The 20,832-nt window shown below is 36.5% G+C and overlaps 1 protein-coding gene across 1 annotated transcript; it reads right to left on the bottom strand.

The window, feature by feature from the left end:
- Positions 1-804: 804 nt before the first annotated feature.
- On the bottom strand, positions 805-17,618 carry LOC145787567 (uncharacterized). Its single transcript, XM_082599334.1, has 12 exons — positions 17,533-17,618; positions 12,685-12,792; positions 12,101-12,267; positions 10,752-11,335; positions 9,454-9,653; positions 8,829-8,994; positions 8,037-8,236; positions 5,489-5,590; positions 4,937-5,069; positions 4,483-4,672; positions 3,501-3,654; positions 805-2,106 (listed from the first exon to the last, which is right to left on the bottom strand). The coding sequence occupies exons 2-12, from the start codon at positions 12,706-12,708 to the stop codon at positions 1,882-1,884; spliced, it is 2,145 nt and encodes a 714-aa protein (XP_082455460.1). The 5' UTR covers positions 12,709-12,792; positions 17,533-17,618; the 3' UTR covers positions 805-1,881.
- Positions 17,619-20,832: the final 3,214 nt, after the last annotated feature.

Raw genomic sequence — 20,832 nt, 5'->3', positions numbered from 1 at the left:
CAAGTTTCGGCTGGACAATATTTTCCAAAAATATTCGCTGATATACCATTCAGTAGGACGTGTGTTAATGTTTCAGAGGACGTTCGCGCCGAACCCCTGAAATAGTTTCGTCGAACCCCAGGGGTTCGATCGAACCCTGGTTAAGAACCACTGATCTAGATCTAGATTACTATTATTGTCGATACGTAACCACCAAACTACAACGCTCTATAAAATACTCTGGCGCAAAATTTTGGAATGATATTTAGGAATAGATATTTGCAAATTCTCCTCCGCAACTTTTAAAAGAATGTACAAAAAGAAAATTATTGACACATATTAGGCAAATGCTAAATTACTAATCAGACTTGCAATTGTAATATAGGCTACGTTGGCCTACCTAAATTTTTAATTTCTTATCCACTTGAACAGCTTCACTGTTATTTATTTATTTTTATACATTTCTCTCAATTAGCCAATTATAATTATTATCATTGATGAGCTTAGGGGTGGCTGCTTGACTTGAAGAGGTCACTTCGCAGCCTCCCGCTGCTGTGATGCTATTATCATTTTCTTTTTTTAATTGTGTATTAAGATGTTGCTATTTTGCTTTCAAGTAGGCTACTATTTTTGACTAGTTTTTTTGCTTTTGACCCTTGCTGACTTCAAATTATCGAACATACTTTTATACATTGATCAATATTGATACATTGATAAATAGTCTTCCACTTATCTAAACCTTTTACCTATCCTCTTTCGACAAAGTCTAGATCTTAATTTACTTAATTCACTTACCAGATTTTCCAAACTGAATTATTAACCTCTGAAATATTTTTTATACAGTCATCATACAGTACAACAGAACGTACAAGGCCGTAGCGATAGCAATGTAGCACAGAGACCTTTACGTTATCACAAGGAGTGAATTGTAATGTAGTCGGCTGATAGACTAAACGAAATAGTTTACAAATTCATTTTCACATAACTGTGCAACAACACATCGCCCATTAATTCACTTTCAACTATCGCCATGAGGCCTACAAGAGATGTTGGTAAACCGATTTGCTGTAGGTTGCAACAAAAATGGCTTACCACACAAGAAAACAAAATTGATTGAAATTAAATGGGCAAAATATATTTTATCAAATTAAAGAAATGAGAAAAATCTACAATATCTACAAAAGCAAAAAAAGAAAGAAATGCCCAGCACTAAGGGTCAGACCTTTACCACAAACATGAAAGACTGACATGCTACCATCTCAGGCGACGTGATTTTAATTGAACGTATACAATGTAAATCCGAAAATGTCAATCCTCGTAAGACTTTTATATACGGTAGCGATATGGCTTCCGTAAAGCCACCTAAATGCACATTTTAAGATAAGGAAATCTGGTGTCGGTAAGGGCCTCTGCTATTTGATAGCTTTCGTAGTTCCAGTATTATTTGTGAAGAAAAGATACGGGTAAGGGCATGCTCGTGATCTGTTGGTAAGTGGCTTTCAAAGCCAGAAAAGTATATTTCCGTATTTAATTTTCAGATTTTAGAGTTTTTTCAGTGAAAATCTTAGCAAAAAGTCAGCCATTTTATCAAAGGATTAAGGCAAACAGTTTCACTGAACAAGTTGGTAAGCAGCCTATCACAGTTCTCTATCCTGGTAGCGAGGTATTTTAGGAAAGTAGCAGCAAGTTTACAACATTTGTCTCAAAACATATCCGCGTATCCAAGTTTTAAACAATCGTGGCCCTCGACCTGAAAAGTTTTCTTACCCCTGGTTAAGGTCGCCTCCTCGGTAGGTTGTCATTTTGTTTGAAGCGTGACAATAATCTTTTAAAGCCCTTAGATAAACTTATGTTTCTCAACTTTTTCAATGCAATGGACAATAACATTAGTTGTACTATAGCTTAATAATTACTGAAATAAAAAAAAACAAACAAACAAGCTGACAATGCATGAAGTGAGAATACATGACAACTGCCACAACCATTTTCTCTATCCCGAGCGTCCGGTTTTGTTTCTTTATTGTCATTCCCAATAGTTTCCACATTGTTCTTGTTCCACGCCTCGTTCTCCCTTGACACTTTCACATTCGGAAACATGGCATTGTATAGTAGGGCCACTATTGCACCCTTGAAAGCATAAAATGAGTTATAAAACTAGTTTTTCTTGCAAAGTATAAGCAGCAACGGCATTCCACCAATGTTTTGCTGAAAGTAAAATATGTACACTCTTTCCAAGCTCTCTTAATTTAAAATTCATAAAAAGCTGTGTTAGGAAGATTCAATCATATTTATGTGCAAGTTTTGCGTGGGAAAATAGAGCTATTAAGTTTTCAGAATATGAAACATGGCTTGAAGTTTTCATTGGTGGTGCAAAAAGATAATAAAGATTCTCTGAAATTTATGGTTTTTTACGAAGCTTAGAAAACAGATCGCGCAACGAAAAAGACACGCTTTTGAAACATATGCCGTAATTTTTTTTACATTTTGTAATAAATTTATTTTAGAAATGAAATTCCTTTTGTTTTAATAGCTTAAAGGCAAAGTGGAAATTATTGATACTAAGATTAAATTCTGCATATTAAACAGCTGCGCGTATCTTCTGTGGTTTGAAATATGGGAGTACATTGCTGCTACAACAGGAAGGCTGTTTATTGCATATATGCCTTTTTGTACTCTAATCATTTTCTCTGGTATTGTTCCAAAGAATAAATATCTTTCTGTTGGTTTTGAAGTAATGACCTTACAAGTTTTGAAACCGCCACTGCGCAGTTCAAGATAAAACTGATATTCAACAGCTGCATCATTATCTGTTTTCCCATGAAACAACTTGCAGAACATGAAACCGTTTATCTTCAAATCGAATAGTTTCATTTCCAAACAAAAAAGAAAATTTCAAATGAGCCAAAAGAGCAGCCGACCGCGTAAGATCAAAATATAAATTTGATTGTTTTCCAGCAAGCCAACGTTCACCAACGTTTAACTTGACTAAAAAGCAAACTTTAAAGCTTCGGTTAAAAAGGCTTGCGTCATTTTATGACAGCACAATGTTGTCGAGCAAATATTCTCCCCTTGGCGAAACTTAAATGAGGTTGATGTTGACTTTCATGTTTGGTTATGTCCTTGAACTTGTTTTAGAATTTAGATAAACACAATCAGCTTGTTTGCGACGCAATATTTGCGACGCAATAGTGGTAGCTGCTGCTGTTGACTTAACAATGCAACAAGCTGTTGTTTGTTTGCTGTCTACTGGGTTGCATCGAAGGCACGTTTAAAAGCCCTCATCAATTTGTTTAATCGTGTCATTGTTTTTCAAGAAAGAAATTCGCTTTTACGATTTCCACTCTCCCTCTAAATTAGCTGACTAGGATAGTCAGTTAAGATTTTATCAAGTTTGTCTTTGAGCAAAAAGTTGACAGTTTTTATCATAAAATTCCTATTAAGCAAAAGAATGTAAAATATATAAAACTAATTAAAATATCCTTTCGTTGAAATGGCTCGCCAGTTTTTTATACTCAGCTAACCTGGAATCCAGCGTTATAATCCATGGCAACCTCTGTTTGCTTGTATAGCTTTCGTATGTCTTTGTATTTGTCCTTCTCGTCTGGCCCCCCCACCAGTGCACCCTCAATAATATGTGGGTTTGGCTTCTCTGAATGCAACAAGTTGGATCCACAGCTAAAACAACAAACAAATAAATAAAAGTCGTAAACGATATTAACTCTTCTTTCCTACTTTTCATTATACTTTTTACATTCTTTGTCTTTGCTAGTCAGCTGAGCCTGACCCACTTACAAAGCAAGGGAAATCGAAGGAATGAACAACAATTATCTAGACTAGACACTAAACAATATTTTGCATAAATTAGAAAAAGTAAAAATTGTGTTGAGAAAACAAAAGCAAAAGTATCAGTTGTCCACTTGTTAGCAAATCTGAAAAAAAAAATGCTGCAACACTACTTTTTTTCATCAAGAACAACCCAGACAGCAAAATCCATCACTTTTACATTGATGTCATGTCTTTAAAAATAGCGGATTTTGCTGTCTGGCGAGGCAATCTCTTGCGTCATTTTCCTAAATCACTTATACGTCTATCTACTTCATGCTGCAACAATTTCAATTGTTTAAGACAAAAATATTTCGTAAATACTTGACGCAAAATGTTTTTTTGGATTTTTTTTTGTGTCCATTAAAAAGGAACGTTTTTTAAATATTTTTGAGTGTTCACAAGAAGAGATTTTAAAATTTTGAAATATTTTGTTTGTCACAAAACTCGTGGTCTTATTTCGTTTCAAATTAGCTCCTTTATGAGTTGGTTTTGTTTCGATTAGAAGAAATACATTTTGAACATCTTTAACAATTATCACCCGGAAGGTATGAACATAACTACAACATCAATGCTTTGTTGGCATTGGCTTTTTTGCCTAGATTTAGCTTATTTTACAACTCATATCTTTATGGCGATACTTCCAATACATATCAAAACTGATGATATAGGGCTACCTACCTCTGTGGCCGTGGAGGACACGAAGCGGCCCGATGATGGGGTTGTTTGGGAAAGTTTTTTCCAAAACCCACGACGTAACTTCTACCGGAATCCCCCAACATGTAGTGTATCTGCCTTTTTGCCCAATTTCTGTTTCTGATGGCATCAATGCCTTGCTCTGCTGCCATCAAGCAAACAAAGGCAGAATTACCTAAAAATAAGTTTTAGGTAAAATGCCACCTGGGATAAGATATTCAAATAGCACAAAAATTTAGTTGTAACTGCATTATCGCAAACAATTGGCATCCCGGAATGTCGAAAGATTTCGTTATAGCGTTTTTCTATTATGCCGTAGAAAGGATTTAGTCACAAAAATGAGCTTTTTTAGTTTATTTCACATTTTTTCATATTTCATGTTTGAAATTTATCATGGTGTTGTAAAAGAGCCAGTATCCCTGGAAGAGCAAGCACTTACTTGCGTAGCGCAAGGGACTCCATTTTGCAAGGTAAACTAGACCACGCGGTGTCCGAGCCACTCTTGAGGATCGAAGTGCATTGCAGTAAGTTTTCACAGTAGCTTTATAACTTCGAGTGTATGTGGTAGATATCTGAAAGATATCTTGTTTAGATTTGTCCATATTTTTGCTGTGATGGTGTATTATTCTTTAGTAGCCTATTTCTTCTAAAAATATTTTTCTTATAGGCTTGAAAAGGGCTGTATGACTAGCCGAAAACGTCAGCTTATTGCTTTTGTTTTTTGTTTTTATAATGTTAAATGTAGTGTTGTTGCTGGGTTATATCTGTTTATATTTAAAAGAGCCGTCAAAAAAGATACCTTCACGAAGTGCTTGCTTTATTTTACCACTAGCCTAAGCTAAGTTAAAAATTAACACGATCGATTGGAAGATATTGAATGCAGTAGCCTATTGCAAAATAGCCAAACCAAACCAGCCACATTGACAAACAAGGATGATTGTAACAGTATTCACTTCGAGAATAAAGATTCAAAACCAACCAACCCACGTACTTGAGCCAACAGCATTTGTAGTCCAGCTCTTTTATCATCCCACGAGAATCTGAGATGCTTCGGGAAAATGAACAATGCCCAGTTTTGATACTGACCTTCTGCCTAAATAATTAACGTCAGCTAATTTGTTGCATTGTTTAGTATTTTATAGTTTGCAATGCGGATGTGGCGCTATAGATATGTTGTTATTATTATCATTTTTATTTTTTCTTAAAAATAATTTTATAATAATAATAATAATGCTTGCTTTTATGTAGCGCTGTATCTATAGAAGAATGCGTTGCTCCTCAGCGCTTTACAAAGCAGGCAGCATCAATGCAGCTGTATAGAGGCACAACTGAGTACATCATGAAAAAAACAACACAGTCTGTAAAAACACAGTCTGTATTGCTAGTTTGATTTTTTTTAAATAATTACTATAATCATAACACAATTTTATTCATCAAGAAAATCAAATAAAAAAACTACGTTCTTCTAATTTTCGTTTTCAACGAGAAGCAATGTTCTCGTTACACAATTGCTGAATGGATGCAGCAAAAAATGTCGATACAGTGCTTTAGCTGCATCCTTGGCGTAATCGAGTAAGAAAATGTGGGCGTGGGTTGTGGGTTGTGCCACTTTGTTAAACCAATGTTGCAAACGTACTTCAATGTTTTGTGTACAATAACTGTGTGAAACCTCTACAGCAGTTGTTCTCAGCCGGGATCCCTGGGACCACGGGGTCCGTGAAAGTTTCCGAGTTTGCAGCATTATTGATAAATTACGAAATTTAAAACTTAGTTGTGCTTTATTTGTGTAGGCCTCCTACAGTTTTTCGCAAACTGTAGCTTGCGTCGCACACACAGGTGCGTTCTTTAAAATTTTAAAGGAAAGGACATTGCGAAAAGGTTTGGTTTCCTAACGAAAATCTTTTTATAAGGCTATGTCAGCTATGTAACTAAGTTCAACTTAATTCTTTGAGACAGCGGATTGTTGATGAATGCTTAACTTTGAAATGCAAACGTTTAGTTTGTCAGCAATCTATCACCACTCACGGTTTTTTTCCATGACTGTGATTACAACGAAATATTGATTACAAATGAAAAAAGGGAAAAGTTCTTTGTAACGGTCGTAAAAATTCTATTAATTTCGATAAAATTTATAGAAAAACAGCAATTCTGTCAATAGATTCCTGATTTTTGATCCTGTGTACCAACATATAGGTCATACCGATCTATATACACAGACCTTGACAACGTGCGAAGTGGAGGCCTGACTGAAGGCCGATGTAATTTCGATTTTGAAATATAAGCTAAATTTACTTTATATGCCTTTGAAATTTTTGACAATCCAGATTGCCAAAGTGTGATAATTGAATTTAAAATCACTACAAAACTCCTAATTTTACGTTAAAAAATGACAACTTTTTTCCAATTACCAGTGTTGCCAGACGTTTTTCGGATTTTCAGCACAATAAGGGCCAAAATTTAGTTCGTTGTTTAAATGGTAAGAATAGCTCAAAAGCAACTCAAAATCACACAAAACATACACAAAGGCTATATTTACTAACTAATACTCAGATTATCGACTTATATTAGCAATTTTGGCTACTAACAGATCGGTCTTCAGTCAAATTTTGAGCTGCACGTTGTCATGGCCTGTGTATAAAGGTCACCATGATATAGGCCTAGCTCATAACATAACGTCGTCAATGTCATCACTTGTCATAAGTGCCTCGTGAGTTTAGCAAATTGTTTTAAGTGTATTGCTTCAAAACTTTTGAAATATTTGATTCGATTATGAGAGACGATACACCAAAGTTTCTGATAATTCTTTTTAGGGATTTGCGATCGCTTTGAAGGCACCAAAAGGGGTCCGCCAAGACAAAAAGGTTAAGAAACACTGCCCTATAGTCTACAAGAGTATTCATATAGCCGTAAAATCTTTGATTAGTTTTGATACTCAAAATGTAATTTTATTTTCTACCGCAGTGGTTGTAACCAGTGAGCTATGGCCCAGCGATGGGCCATGGCGCAATTTCTAGTGGGCCACAAAGCTTGACAGAATGAAAGCAATATAAAGTTTCAATAGAACACTTTAAACTCAAGACGGCTTTAAAAACGAACGTAACATGAAGTGACAGCAGTGCTGGTCGGATCAGGTTATGAAATATCTATCATAGGGGTCACTCCAAAATTCATTTTTGAGTTATTTTATGATAATTGATTAATGTAACATCAAAAATGTTGTTTTAACTTAGCTAGTTTTGGCCAAAAGATGATAGTGAAAATCGAAAAGAAGATGATAGTAGCTTCACGAAATGCCGAGTTAGGCTACTTCATTCAAGGATAAGACAAAAGAGGTCAGTGTGTTATTTGCTGCTGTGATTGGAGCAATGAATCATTACGACCATCCAAATTGAAAAATCATTTAAAAAATCATTCATAACATTAACATGCTCAAGAGCCACCAAGGGCCATTTTGTTTAGTTTTATTGGGTCACAAACAAATATAAGGTAAAAACCACTGTGATGTAATTGCATACTGCTGATCTAAACTTGCAACGTACAGCTTTGATAAATTGCTCTTCGCCTGTTGCTCTGTAAAGCCATGCGGAAGCCCAAGCGATTTCATCTTTGAAACTTGTAGATTTGTAAAATTTTTCAGCTTTCTTGATCGACAAATGATATTTTTGTTGAAAGTTTTTTGCAAAAATGTAAATTTCATTCGCATGTCGAACTAATTCCCCAACATAAGGGGTGACGCGACCTGCAAAATTAGAACAAATTTTAATGCTGTGAGTTAAAATAGAAATACCATCCACGGTACAATACTATTTGAGATTACTTTTAGTAGGTTAGAACGTTGCAACAACTAAACGCAAAACAGGAATGAGAACAAAAAGCATGAAGACGAAGCGTTAAATTCTAAATTGTAACAAGTGAGTTAGTGGTCGATGAGCAAAAATTTAAGCTATCCAGTAACGTAGCTATAACCTGGACAACCACTTTATCTGGCCCAGATCTGGTAAAGATTTGGTCAGACTCGTACCCGATCTGGTAAAGATTTGGACCAGATAAAGTGATTGTCTAGGTAGAAAGCTAAATATACGGGGGCAAAAGCAACTGTTAGAGGTGCGAACATTTTATATTTGAAACAAAGAGTTTGTTTAAACATTTAGTTATTGAAAGCAGCCAAACCCTTATGAAACGTCATTCAACATGTAACGCAAAGTCATTAAAACGTTATAATAGCATTAAACCCATTTTTTTTGGGGGAGGGCAAGATAAAATTTTGGGGGAGGGCGATTGCTCTCACAATCCTCCTACCGTGGCTACAGCCCTGTATCAGCCTACAATACCATTTGCAGCTTTTCGCATAGCAACCGCTACAGCCGATAGAGCAGCTGACGTTTCTCCAGCGAGGTCTGATCCTGGTCGCTTTTTATTGATTGTGTAAGCTGGTCGTCTGTTAAGGATCGCTTCGGGCCTGTCCCATATTCTGTGCTCAGCCTCCGGGTCCCCAACCTTTTCAACAAATATCATTATTGGCAAGGAATTCCAGCCAAAAAAATGGTATCTTTTACATTATGTTCAAAGTTAATGGCAAACATGACAGTACAAAACACCTTTTGAAGTAAACATGACTTAAAAAATGCCTGCTTGTCCTTTCTACACACAGTTCTTCACCAACTTCACATTCCTTAGAATCATTAAGATCACCAGCACATAGCTAGAAAAAAATTTTAAACGGCAAAAGCAACTTTTGAGCGGCAAATGTCATTCAACATGAATTATAATGGTATTAAAACGTGTAGTAGCATTAAACATATTTTTTTGAGGATGACAAGATAAAATTTTGAGGAGATAATTTCCCCCCTTTTAAGCCCTGGATGGAAACATCCCTGCTTCAGCATGCTTGTACTGTATAGATACTAATAAACCCATGAGAACTAAAATAAGTGAAAAATTTGTTTACAAACTAACTTGTCCATAGAGTTCATACGGCGACACATGAGCCTTCATGAAATAGTCTGCCCCCCATCGAAGTGCATCCAAAGCATACGTTAGCTCCCCAGCTGCTTCATATGCATCCCAATATTCCGCAACACCCCATGCTAACATTGTGACACTGAATGCCATGGGGAATCCGAACTTCACGTAGTCTCCAGCATCGTAATAACCTCCTGCAAGTGTACATTGTGGCTGCATAACATGGTTGAGTTTTCTTAGCCGCTCACCCACACAAAATACAGTAATTTGTTGTAAATAGTTGAACTGTTTGAGCCGAAATTGTTATTTGAAACAAAACGAAGGGAATCAAAAATCAAAGTTTTTTTTATGCTCAATGGTTGTAAATCTAAATCAAGAATCTCAAACTCAAATTGCTTTGAGGGCCAAACGAACACTTGCAAATCAAACCGAGGGCCGCAATACACAATAAGAAATCAATCAACAAATAACGCGGTTAGAACGCAATAAAAATGTGGTATATAGTCTAAGAACACACCAAGAACGTTTGATAGCAAATAAAAGGCCTACAGTAGTAAGAACAAAGAGATGGAAAAACACAGTACAAACGCAAAAAAACGCAAACGAAAAAGAAAAACTCAAAAAAACGCCAACGAAACGACGGACCTGGAGAGTAAAAGCCTTGCAGCAAGGAACTTTCAAAAGCACAGAACAAACTAAATCCTCAAAGAACTGACTTCAGCAAATATCAAGATTACTGATGACGACACAATAAGTGATTAGGCAATGTGATTGTGATGTAACAATATGAGTTTCTGGCACGCAATAAAATGGCGCGATAGTGGTGCTAAAAAGTCGTGTGAGGTTTGATGCGCATTTTCAGATTGTTTGAGCAATTTTAGAGTGCATTTTACTTTTCTAAATTTATAAAAACAATATTTAAGTTACTGTAATTGTTAATTATTTCAAAATTTAAAAATGCATCGCGGGCCGCACTAAAAGTTTGAGACCCTCGATCTAATTCATGTTTCTTTTCTTTTTAGAAATGAAACGAAAAAAAACAACTTTGCGTCGAAATGAAGAAAAATATTTCGAAATGTCTTTGTTTCAAACAAGCTTATGGTTGCAATAACAAACCAATCTGAAAGGCCAAAATTAAGGATTAAAGAGACTAAGGAAATCACAAAATTAGACCTATTCCAACACAAAAACCAAATGAATGGCTTTCTACACATAAAGCCTATATAGTATATAATGATGTGGCTGAAATCACTTAGTCTTAAAAGTATTAGTATGTACATTGTACAAGCTACCTGTGAGATCTTCTCCATTTTCTCCTCGATCGTTCAAAGCAGAGCTCACCGTCCATTCAATTCTTTTATTAGAAGGAAGTTTTCCAGACCTTTGTGCTTCGTAAAACAGCAGCGATTTGTGGAGTACAGTTTTATAATCATATTTTGTCGTAACATTTTGTATAGGGATAGGTTTTTTCTTGGTAGTCGTCGGTGGCACACTGGTAGATTTTACATTGACAGTCGGTTTTGAAAAAGGTTTTTGCGTTGAGCTAGTAGATTGTTTAGAAAGTTTCGTGCTTTGATTTATATTATCCATTGCCTCAGAATTATTTTTGTTTGTAGAATTAAAACTGGAATTGCTTCCCTTGTTAAGCATTTCGTTATTGTTGTTGATTTCTTGATTTCTGCGGTTAATCTCTTCATTAGTCATATTCAAGTTGAAATAACTATTCTCTTGACTCCTCGTTTGGTTGCTGATGGTTCCAGGAACTTCTTTGTCATCTTCATCATCTTGATACCCTTCTACTAAGTCATTTGTGAAGTCAATACGATTTGGGATATTTGAATCTGCTGGGCTGACTGGTTGGTTAATTCCTAAAATGCTGGGCAGAAAAAAGATCAACAGTTCTTTATATTGTTTCATGCATCTAAATGTTAGATACAATTTACAGCGTTACACAACACTAGATGTGGTGATGCACACTTTCTTTTACTTCACTTCTTGTTTTCGCCACATCAACTTTCAAAGTTGTGGAGGCAAACTTTTTGGTACTAGTGATTTAGCCTAATAAGCGACAAAAGAATCCAACGAGGCACTCCTTCATAACATGTTTCAGCAATGTCCAGGTTTCAAATGAACTTAATGACCTTTGTAGTGGTGACACAAAGCTTTGCTCGGCTGTTGTTTGATGTTTTGTGTACAACTCAAACCTTCGGGTGTATACGACCCACCAAGAATTAAATATTTCATGTGGAGTAGCGATAACTGTGTTGATAAATTACCATCTTCTACGTTTATAGACAAACCATACAGATGTATTCTTGCCGCGACAACAAATTGATTTTTGACGTAGAATATCGGCTGTAGATCATGTCTCCCTTGCTTTGCGGTTATGACAATAATATTTTAATGCCTTTTATCCATAGCTATAGTAGCTACTGTGATTATGTAAGCAAGTCCATTGCACAACCAACTTAAAGTCCTAGTTAAAGCAAGCACGAGGTAAATCAATGAAACAATAATAACCAACAATAACATCAATAAATTGTGTTTTTGTATCTGCAAGTTGTGCCTGAAGGAATCGAATTTCAGCTTATATTTCATTTCAATACAGCTAAGCAGTTTAGCTTACATATGAAAACAATACCTGTTCAGTACAAACACAATATCTGTGGTAGAGACTGTAACTGGGGGAGAGGTAGGTTTAGCCCGCGGTCGTGGGGGGGTATAGATTAATCTGTTTTGGAAGATGATGGTCACTGGTGGTGGTTTTGGCTTAACGACGTCTGGAAGATAGTGTCCTATAAATTCAAACTGAAAAACATCGGAATTACGTTGTAGCAACATCTTAGCTATAAGATGCATATGCTTGGCCTATGTGTAAAACATATTTTTTTATGCAGTAATCTGAGTTCAATAGAAAATACGTTGTAGGCTTCTTTAGAGATAATGGTCACAATATTTATCCTAATACTATTGCAGTAGGCCTACTTTGGTTATGTTAAGTTGCAGTGATGAGTGACAGTGTTACCTATATAGCTTAGGCTGTCAAGGAAACCACATTAGCCAATTGGTACAGATAATAGAGAATGGTAACTTTTAAGTTATCGCTCGTATTTAAGATAAGCTTAGTGATGACAATATGGAATTAGGCTATATAGGCTTTTTACAATCATATTGCAGGCTACTTATTAATTTCATGTTATAATTATAAACAGTAGGTTACCCCACCTGAAATCTACTGAATTTAAACATTTTTCCGTTGTATGATGTATTAGTTACAATATAATCACTTCGAGACTCGTCTACATCAGTATTTTGCAGAATTCCTGACCAGCACTGAAAAGAAAATTATCATGTCGTCAGCACATTTCAGGGACAGGTAACATTTTTTCAAATAGGGGGTAATCTGGAAAAATAAAAATTTTACAACGATTTGACAGGTTGCAATAACTTGCTACACCCCAATTTATTATGAACGCAATTGATTGAAAGAACAACGAAATCGCAAAACTGGAACAGCCATTACTTTTACAGAGTTTGTTTTGAAATCTACTCAACTTATTTTGGGGATGTCTGTACTGCATACTTTATCAACTGCTGTGCATTGTTTTTATTTGATGCAGTAGGACCTACCCTGGGACTTTCACATTCTTGTAAGTTTAAACTAAAGTTGTTTTGATTATATTTTATTGAATTGCTCACTGTATGTAGGCTGTGCCGGTTTTTGGGGCGTGAAAACCGTGCGATCGCACGGCCCGCAAATTAGGGGGCCCGCAATTTACTCGGGAAATGCAGTAATTTTTGTCTTGCAGTAATATTCATACCCAAAATTTTGTTAAACATGTTCTCAGAATGCACCAAATTCAAAGTAATTTTTCAAAACTTTCTGGGAGAGGCCCCCCACACCCCCGTCGCTGGGTGTCGCCGAATACGCCGTCAGGCTTCGCCCGTCGGCCATCAAACCCCCCCTCCCTTTTCAAAATACCTAGCTACGCTACTGAATTGAATCATTGTCATTGGGGCCCGCAAAGCATATTCCGCACAGGGCCCGAAATACCCTAAGTAAGACCGGCACTAATGTAGGCTATAACCCTACACCACTAAGTATTTTAGCATTTGTAGGCTATGTGTGTTATTACATGTGTGTGTTATGTGTAAAGTGAATGAGATAATAACATTGTTGACTGACAAATTGTAACAGAACTTCCTTTAGCCCGGTTTCGGACACAGAAACAAGGTACGGTGCTTTTTGCATGCCGATAAGTAAAGATGGCAATTTTTCAAAAATAACAACTAAACTTTTCATGTTTACATGTCATTTGATAGTTGGTTCCTATTACTATTGTCAATTGAAGAGAATGAGTTATTTTGAAGAGAAGTTTGCACAATACCCAGACAATGCAAGCATTGCAACAAAGAAAATATATAAGTATACAACCAATGAAACTGGAAACAAAAGGTAGGGACGGTAGATTACGGGACGCGCAACTCCGTTGTTCCTTCAACATTAGAAGGGTCAATTGCCAATTTAACATTTTTTTTACGCTTTATTGCAGGCTTGCTTTCAACTAAAAGCCTTAAATTACTTTAAAACCAACTTAACTCTTCTTATATAACCCATAAAAAGTAAAATATTTTGTAAATTAGAAAAAAACGTAACCCTTCTAGCAGGGGCTCTATCCACTTTTAGAATTCGTGGGGGTGATTTTTGGACAGTGGGCTAAAATCGTCATAGTCATTTCAACTTCTGGGGGGCTGCGCCCCCCAGACCCCCCCATTGCAGCATCAGCTTCTTTCTGATCTAAGCATAGGGTTTCCAAGTAGTTTCACAAAGTATGTTTCGGAAAGGGCATTTGTGGGTAAGCAAACTGGTAGGCACTGCAAATGAAAACTCGAACTAATCATAAACTACGTTTTCCGTGACGTGAAAAAGGGCGAAAAGAAGATGATACAAAGCAAATCAAGTGCTGGATTTTCTATCAGCTGTTTGTTTGTTTGTTTATTTGTTTTTCATATTTTTACCCTGCATTGCGAGAAAGCGGACTTGAACGCTATGCATCTGTGTATGCCTTCTGACGTACACCTGACCCACGCTGCAGCCGACGGCAATGTCCGTTTCCGGTTGTCTACTCTACTTATGACCAGTGACGATCGGTGAGGGAAAGCAAGGAAAGCAGTGCTTACCTGAGCGAAAACTATGCAAAGTAGGCTATAATGACTGAATTCTAGGTTTAACTTCTTATTATTTTTATCATGTCTATTTTAACTTGAAAATTACTGTATTCGTGACTAGAATTACTCGTAACGCTTGTGAGTAGTCTAAATCCTCACCAAACCGCATGTCTTGCCTATAAATGCCAATTAACGCAAACGCTTCTGTCAGAAACAATCACTGAGGCTCTAGGTAAGCAACTATCAAAGTTGCTTACCCAGATTCAAAAATGTCAAAAAACGCCTTCGTTTTATCCAATCATCACTCGTTTTGCCAAACGTCACCAGCTGCTTAGCCAATCAGATGTGTTATGGTGAGACCAGGTGAGTCTTGCTTTCCCAGTGACGTCAATGCATACATTCGCTAGAGCGGCTAGACTAACTCGTCAGAATGGTGCTCGTCACGGTACACAGCACAAGCATCATAATGCCGAAATAATTGTTGCTGTTTTTTGATGTCTCCTCGCCATGTACTGTACTTTAGCCTACTAGCTTTCATAGTCATGCCTTTGCCCTTTTTACAGCGTTGATGTAACGTTACTTCGCCAATGAACGTTCAGGTGCGGATGCAACATTTAGTTTGTTAAGCTTCTATACGCAGGAGGCAAACTTATCCAGCTTTTTGTACAAATTGCTTGCGGTTGTAATGTTTAGACCTAAGTGTTAGTTTTTGTAGTGTAGGCCTAACTGAATATCTCAGAATGAACATTCATGACGAATTAAATATTTAGACAACTATTATTCCATGTCTAACACTGGATTTTGGTCCTGCAACGTTAAAATTAAGATTGTTCATGACTTCTAAACATTAAATGGATGTATGATCACGACATAGGCGAAGCACAATTTGACAGATTTTTATGTTTGATTTTTTTTGAAAATGCTCTCAGAGCGCACCAAATTGGAAGTGTTTTTCAAAAATTTCTGGGGGAGGCCCCCCAGACCCCCCGCTGGAAGTGTTGCCTTCGGCAACACGCCTTCGGGCTTCGCCCGACGGTTACGCCCTTCGTGCCTAGGCCTACTACCTTGCTGCAGCATATTTACAAGTTGCTTTCCCAATGGTTTAAGCCACCGAACGTCACTGCTTATGACTTAAATTTGGTACTACCCATTACTCGAAATCGATCACTGAGTAGCGGCAATTATACTCATAGTGAAGTTTCTTGCCCAGAGAAACAACAGCAAGTGCGGGAGGTTGGAGTCGAACATGCAGGCTCTCGACTGCGAGCCCAACGCGCTAACCACTCGGCCACTGCTGCCGACTAAGTTGGCAGCTGGTTGGCTTTTTAGGGGTTAGGGTTAGAAAGTAGTCATTTCATTGGCGTGGGTTCGATTCTCACAACTGCTATTGCTCTTTTTTCTTCTGTAATTACCAAATAAAGTTCAAAACAAAGATTAACTCTCTGGCTAAGTGCGAGAAAGGTCACAATTGGACGGTAGCCTTATATAACATGTCCTGATTGGTTGGCGGTGTCATTCTAGTCATTTGCAGTGGCAGAATTTATTCTTGTTAAAGTGGCTACCATGCAAACTAAGTTAAAACACAGTGTAAACGCCGGTAGGCACTTTAACATTACCCACTAGTCGAAAAGGTACGCAATCATGCGTGACATGTTCATTCGCGATTCAGCTGATTTCAGTCATGTGACTCGACACGTGATATTCTGATTGAAAATTTTTGATACAAAGAAATTTAACTGAATGCTTCACCACAACCACCGTTGCCTAATGGTTAGGGCAGAGGAGTAGTAATTTCGATTTCGTGGGTTCGATTCCCACCCTCTGCTAATACTATATTTTCTTCTGCAACTGAACTGAGTGCAAGAAGGATCTTAATGACTGCAATCAATGGAGTTTATAAGGAAAATTGTGACTAAAACACAAAGCAATTTCACATTGAAAAGCAGGCACTCTTCGACGAGTGGGTGATGTAAAAGTGCCTATCGTAAACGCCTGGCTCGTAGTTCAGGGTTGCCAAACCAAAAAATCATATTGAAATGAAATGTATATTCATATTGATAAAAAATTCAAAATGTGCTAACAGCGAAAATATATTTTTCAAAATTTGATCAATAAAATATCACAAAACCTTTTCAAAGACAAATGAGTGGGGGGTGATTTTGCATTGATTACCCCCCCACTCCAATTAGTGGGGGGGTGATCACCCCCCTCACCCCCCCCTTGGATAGAGCCCATGCCTTCTAGTATTGCGGATAAGCCAAAAGCGGATGAAGTTTCGCATCCCTATGATCTACAATCCCTAACAAAAGGTCACGGAATGACTTAAAAACAATGCAGATAAATAAAAAAAAACAACCCCTGCATTTATAACTTGTAGTCTGGATAAATTAAAACTTCTAATTAGCGACGAAAGAGACAATTAACATTAATTCGATGTAAAAAATCTTGAGCAATTAGGGCTAAAAAAATATCCAATTCAATTTTTATAAGAAGTTTAGAGATTAGCATGAAGATTTGTCAAAACTTTGAATTTTGGCTTGTGCCACAAAAGCCAGTTTGATATTTTTGCTCTAAAATCTCTCATGAAGTGTTTTGTTTCCATCGGATCTGAAATTCCTTCTATTTAATGTTTTTCATCGTTTGGGTTCAGTTTTACTTTAAAGTGTAACTTTAAAATCCAGCTGTGAGTTGGGAGGGGTCGTAATAGAAGAGGGGTATGCACTAGCATGCAAAACTACTTTAGCGTATAGCGTCAGGAAAATCTTTTTTATAGATAAGATAATAATTAATTATTCCAACTATCGGTTCATCAACCTAGCCTATGTCTCATTCACGAAAGCCTCTACCATTAAGTATAAAAAACAAGTATGGTTTTTATGTAGCCTATTTCCTGTAGATATTTACTTCAAATCTCGCTAAATGTTCTCTGAAACGGAAAGTAAACTTCCAACCGGTGTTGATTCTCTTCAGTACCTTGAAGCGGACCCTTGCCTAAACAAAACAAATAAGTTAACATTAGTCTGAATCATTTCGAACCTGTGTTGTGGAAGAGACCTAAATTCAGGAACTCTTTGGATTATTGTTTTTTAAGATTTGTGTGGATGTAAACGTTAAAAGTGATTGTTGAAACCAGGGTCTCCAAGAGAAATGATGTCTTGTCGGGAAACCATACGAAAAATACCTATCCAAAAAAAAAATTTCAGCAGAAATAAAAGCAGCAAATTTGAATCATACGTTACATGTTTATTTCAAGCTGAACGTAGCTTACTTTCCTCAGAGTGACATTGAATTATTTTAAAGTTTCGGTTTAACAACGTATCTATATGAAAAAAACTTCTTTTGATAAAAAAATCTTCAAAAATTAGTCGATTATACTTGCAGCATAATGCCATTGTAGCTATTTTTTCGAGAAAAAATTGCAAACACTCAATAGGCTACAGCAGTGGTTCTCAAAATTGGGTTTGCGGTCCTTCAGGGGTCTGGGGTGCAATATTATGGGACCGTGAGGCACTTAGAAAAAAAAAACGCTGTAAGAACTTTTGACGTGCTTGCAATATCCATTATCCGCCTTTTTTGTTCACTTTATTACAAAAGATTTAGCAGTGGGCACTGGACAGCCCTTTTGCTGTTATGACATAATATCGATTGAAATCTGCTTTTTATTCTCAAAGACAAGCCACGGCACGTTTTCAATCTTGGGGATGGAGTTTGCCGTTGCCTTCCTAACTTACACGATCTTTAAAATGAATCTTAAAGGTCTTAAAGTGAATCTCGTTTAGGACGCCAGGCTACTTGATACAAAGCAGAAATTCACAGATTAGAAACTGCTGAAGTACTCTAACATTGGCAACTTCCGATCTAGGTCTTGGTTTCAAGTTGCTGCATTTAAGAAAGATCTTAAGAGCTTCAATTGCAAAGGAGTAATGTAAAGACACTGGTTTGATTGCGTGATACTTTTCTCGCCACCACGGATAAAAATCAGATTTTGTCCAAACCTATTAGAAACAGCTATTTACAGTGGGAAAGTTAAAATATTTCACTTTTACAGTAGATCCACTGCAAATTTGGGAAAAGTGAAAGAGCACTTAATTCATTGGAACTATGATGCGTTTATTATTAAGTTGGTAGCCTACATTTTTGTTGTAAAAATAGGCACTCGCAAATGTGAAAAAACAAAAAACTACTTGTTTTTTCTTTACAATGTTATGATACGGAAGAAAGTCACCTTATTACCCCCCCCCCTCTTGGGTCCTCGGTTGAAACCACACTGTAAAGTTAAACTTTTAGCTGATAGCCAAATTTTTAACTAAACTTTAAATAAAACATTTCAATTAATTCAGATTGATTACGACTGAAGTCGCCTACGCATGATATAGTCTAAGGGCAAGTTAGTTGTTAAAAGGAAATAAAATGTTGATTGAATATTGCAGTGAAAAAATAAGAAATATCTTCGAATAAAAGCATCCGTGTTTTAGCAAATTTTTTCTTTGTAAATTTAAATATCCATATTGTGCATAAATATTTACTTTTCACTAAACAAAACGCTCTCAAATTTTAAACCTGAAATGCGGTATCCCAAGCCTTCACCACTTTGTACACAGAACTCTTTTGCTTTGGTTTTTGGGCACTGACGACACAAATATAAATAACAGCAACACATAAAAGACAACGAAGCGTATTACGAGGCATTTCTTAATTTAAAAATTCATAAATCTTTTAGAAAGTTTAAAGTTTTTAAGTTAAAGTTTTCAAAATAACGACAAAAATGCCTGAATAAGAAATAAGGAAAAGCTTTACTAGCAATTGGCCTGTCACATAATCTGTACAATAAAGTAGCTTAGATCCATGACCAAGGAGAGAATTTTTTTTTTATAAACTCTGGTAAAATGTAGGCTAATGTTAATTCGCTAAAATAAACTAAGCTTAAAGCTTTACTGCTATCTGCTACCATTATTATTATTATAATTATTTGCTTCTACTATGGCTACTTTACTTTTATTCGGATTTCCGACAAGCTGATAGTTTACCAGACGCTTTGACAGATCATAATTATGAAATGTTTTGTTTCCAGTAAGGCTTGCTATCATTCTCACTCGTTCGTTCGCTTTTCTTCAGCTGACCGAACAACATGTACCCTGAGGGCTATCGTGAAAACGTCATTTAAAAAGAGTTCATCGGCTTTTAGAGAACTGAACTTGTCTATCTGGTTGACAAACACATCAGTTTTTGCTTTTTTGCTGAAATATAAAACATTTTTTGGCAGTTAGTTTCCGTGTTAATTTATAAAGGATCCTGAAATCATCATAAACTTATAAACAAAGGTACCGAGTTGCTAATTTCATATCTGAAACAAATTGCTCATTTTTGCAAACGTAGGCTACAGTCGTACAGGCCAGGCTAGATTAGTTCAATTCAATTTTGTTGTGTTAGATTGTTATGAAGGTGTTGCGACGGTGCTAAATTATTTAATTAAGCCCGAAAGAACATTAACATTTTGAGCTCCAGATACAATTATTCAATCGGGATGAGCTTCCATAGCGTTTGTAACAATGTAATTTCATCATCCAATGTTGATAAGTGGCGCAAAAATAAGATCCAACTTTCTTTGGTAAAGCTCTTTATTGCTGTTGTTGCAGAGAATTGAACTGTTACATGACAGCAACAAACCAACCTTGTTGCTGCCATGCAGTCGGCCACTGCGCAAGTATTGTTGTCTGATTGCATCATAATGTGTTTGCTCCTTATGGCATCGCAAGATCAAGCAAAAAAAATCACACTGCACTTCTTGGTGTGGGCACTATCATACAAGTTAAATGCAAATCGTGGCTGTAAAGTATAGAAAATCCTTAATCATTGTTTGTTATTTATAATACTTTTTTTCATTTTAAACCATAAGTCAATGTTTTCTTTGTGTGTCCCGAATTTGACACCCTTTCATAGGATATTCCCCGCCGAACATACATGATTCAAGAAAAAAAAAAAAAAAAAAAATTCTAAGGAATGTATTTTTATGTAGCCTACGCTTTTTTGAAGGCATGTTAAGAAAAGAAATTATTATTTTTGTCTTAAGTATAATATTTTTTCTCATTTCAAACACTTGGATTCAGTGACGGCTCGTGTCATGGGGCTGCAGGGCTGCAACTCCACCTGAAAGAAAGAGAAGAGGGAAAATATGTTTTCCTCTGTGACTGTGTTTGTCCGACC

This window comes from Aplidium turbinatum, chromosome 18 (genome assembly GCF_918807975.1).
Source record: "Aplidium turbinatum chromosome 18, kaAplTurb1.1, whole genome shotgun sequence".
NCBI lineage: Eukaryota > Metazoa > Chordata > Ascidiacea > Aplousobranchia > Polyclinidae > Aplidium > Aplidium turbinatum.
Note: the sequence above shows the minus strand (reverse complement) of the source record. Positions and strands in the feature narration are given on the sequence as shown.

Coding starts and splice junctions, on each gene's coding strand:
- LOC145787567 (XM_082599334.1), bottom strand. CDS start 12,708: ATGTTTAAATTCAGTAGATTTCAG. Junction 8,995..9,453: donor CGTATGAACTCTATGGACAA/GTTAGTTTGTAA, acceptor TTTGTTGAAAAG/GTTGGGGACCCGGAGGCTGA. Junction 5,591..8,036: donor AAGAGCAATTTATCAAAGCT/GTACGTTGCAAG, acceptor TTAATTATTTAG/GCAGAAGGTCAGTATCAAAA.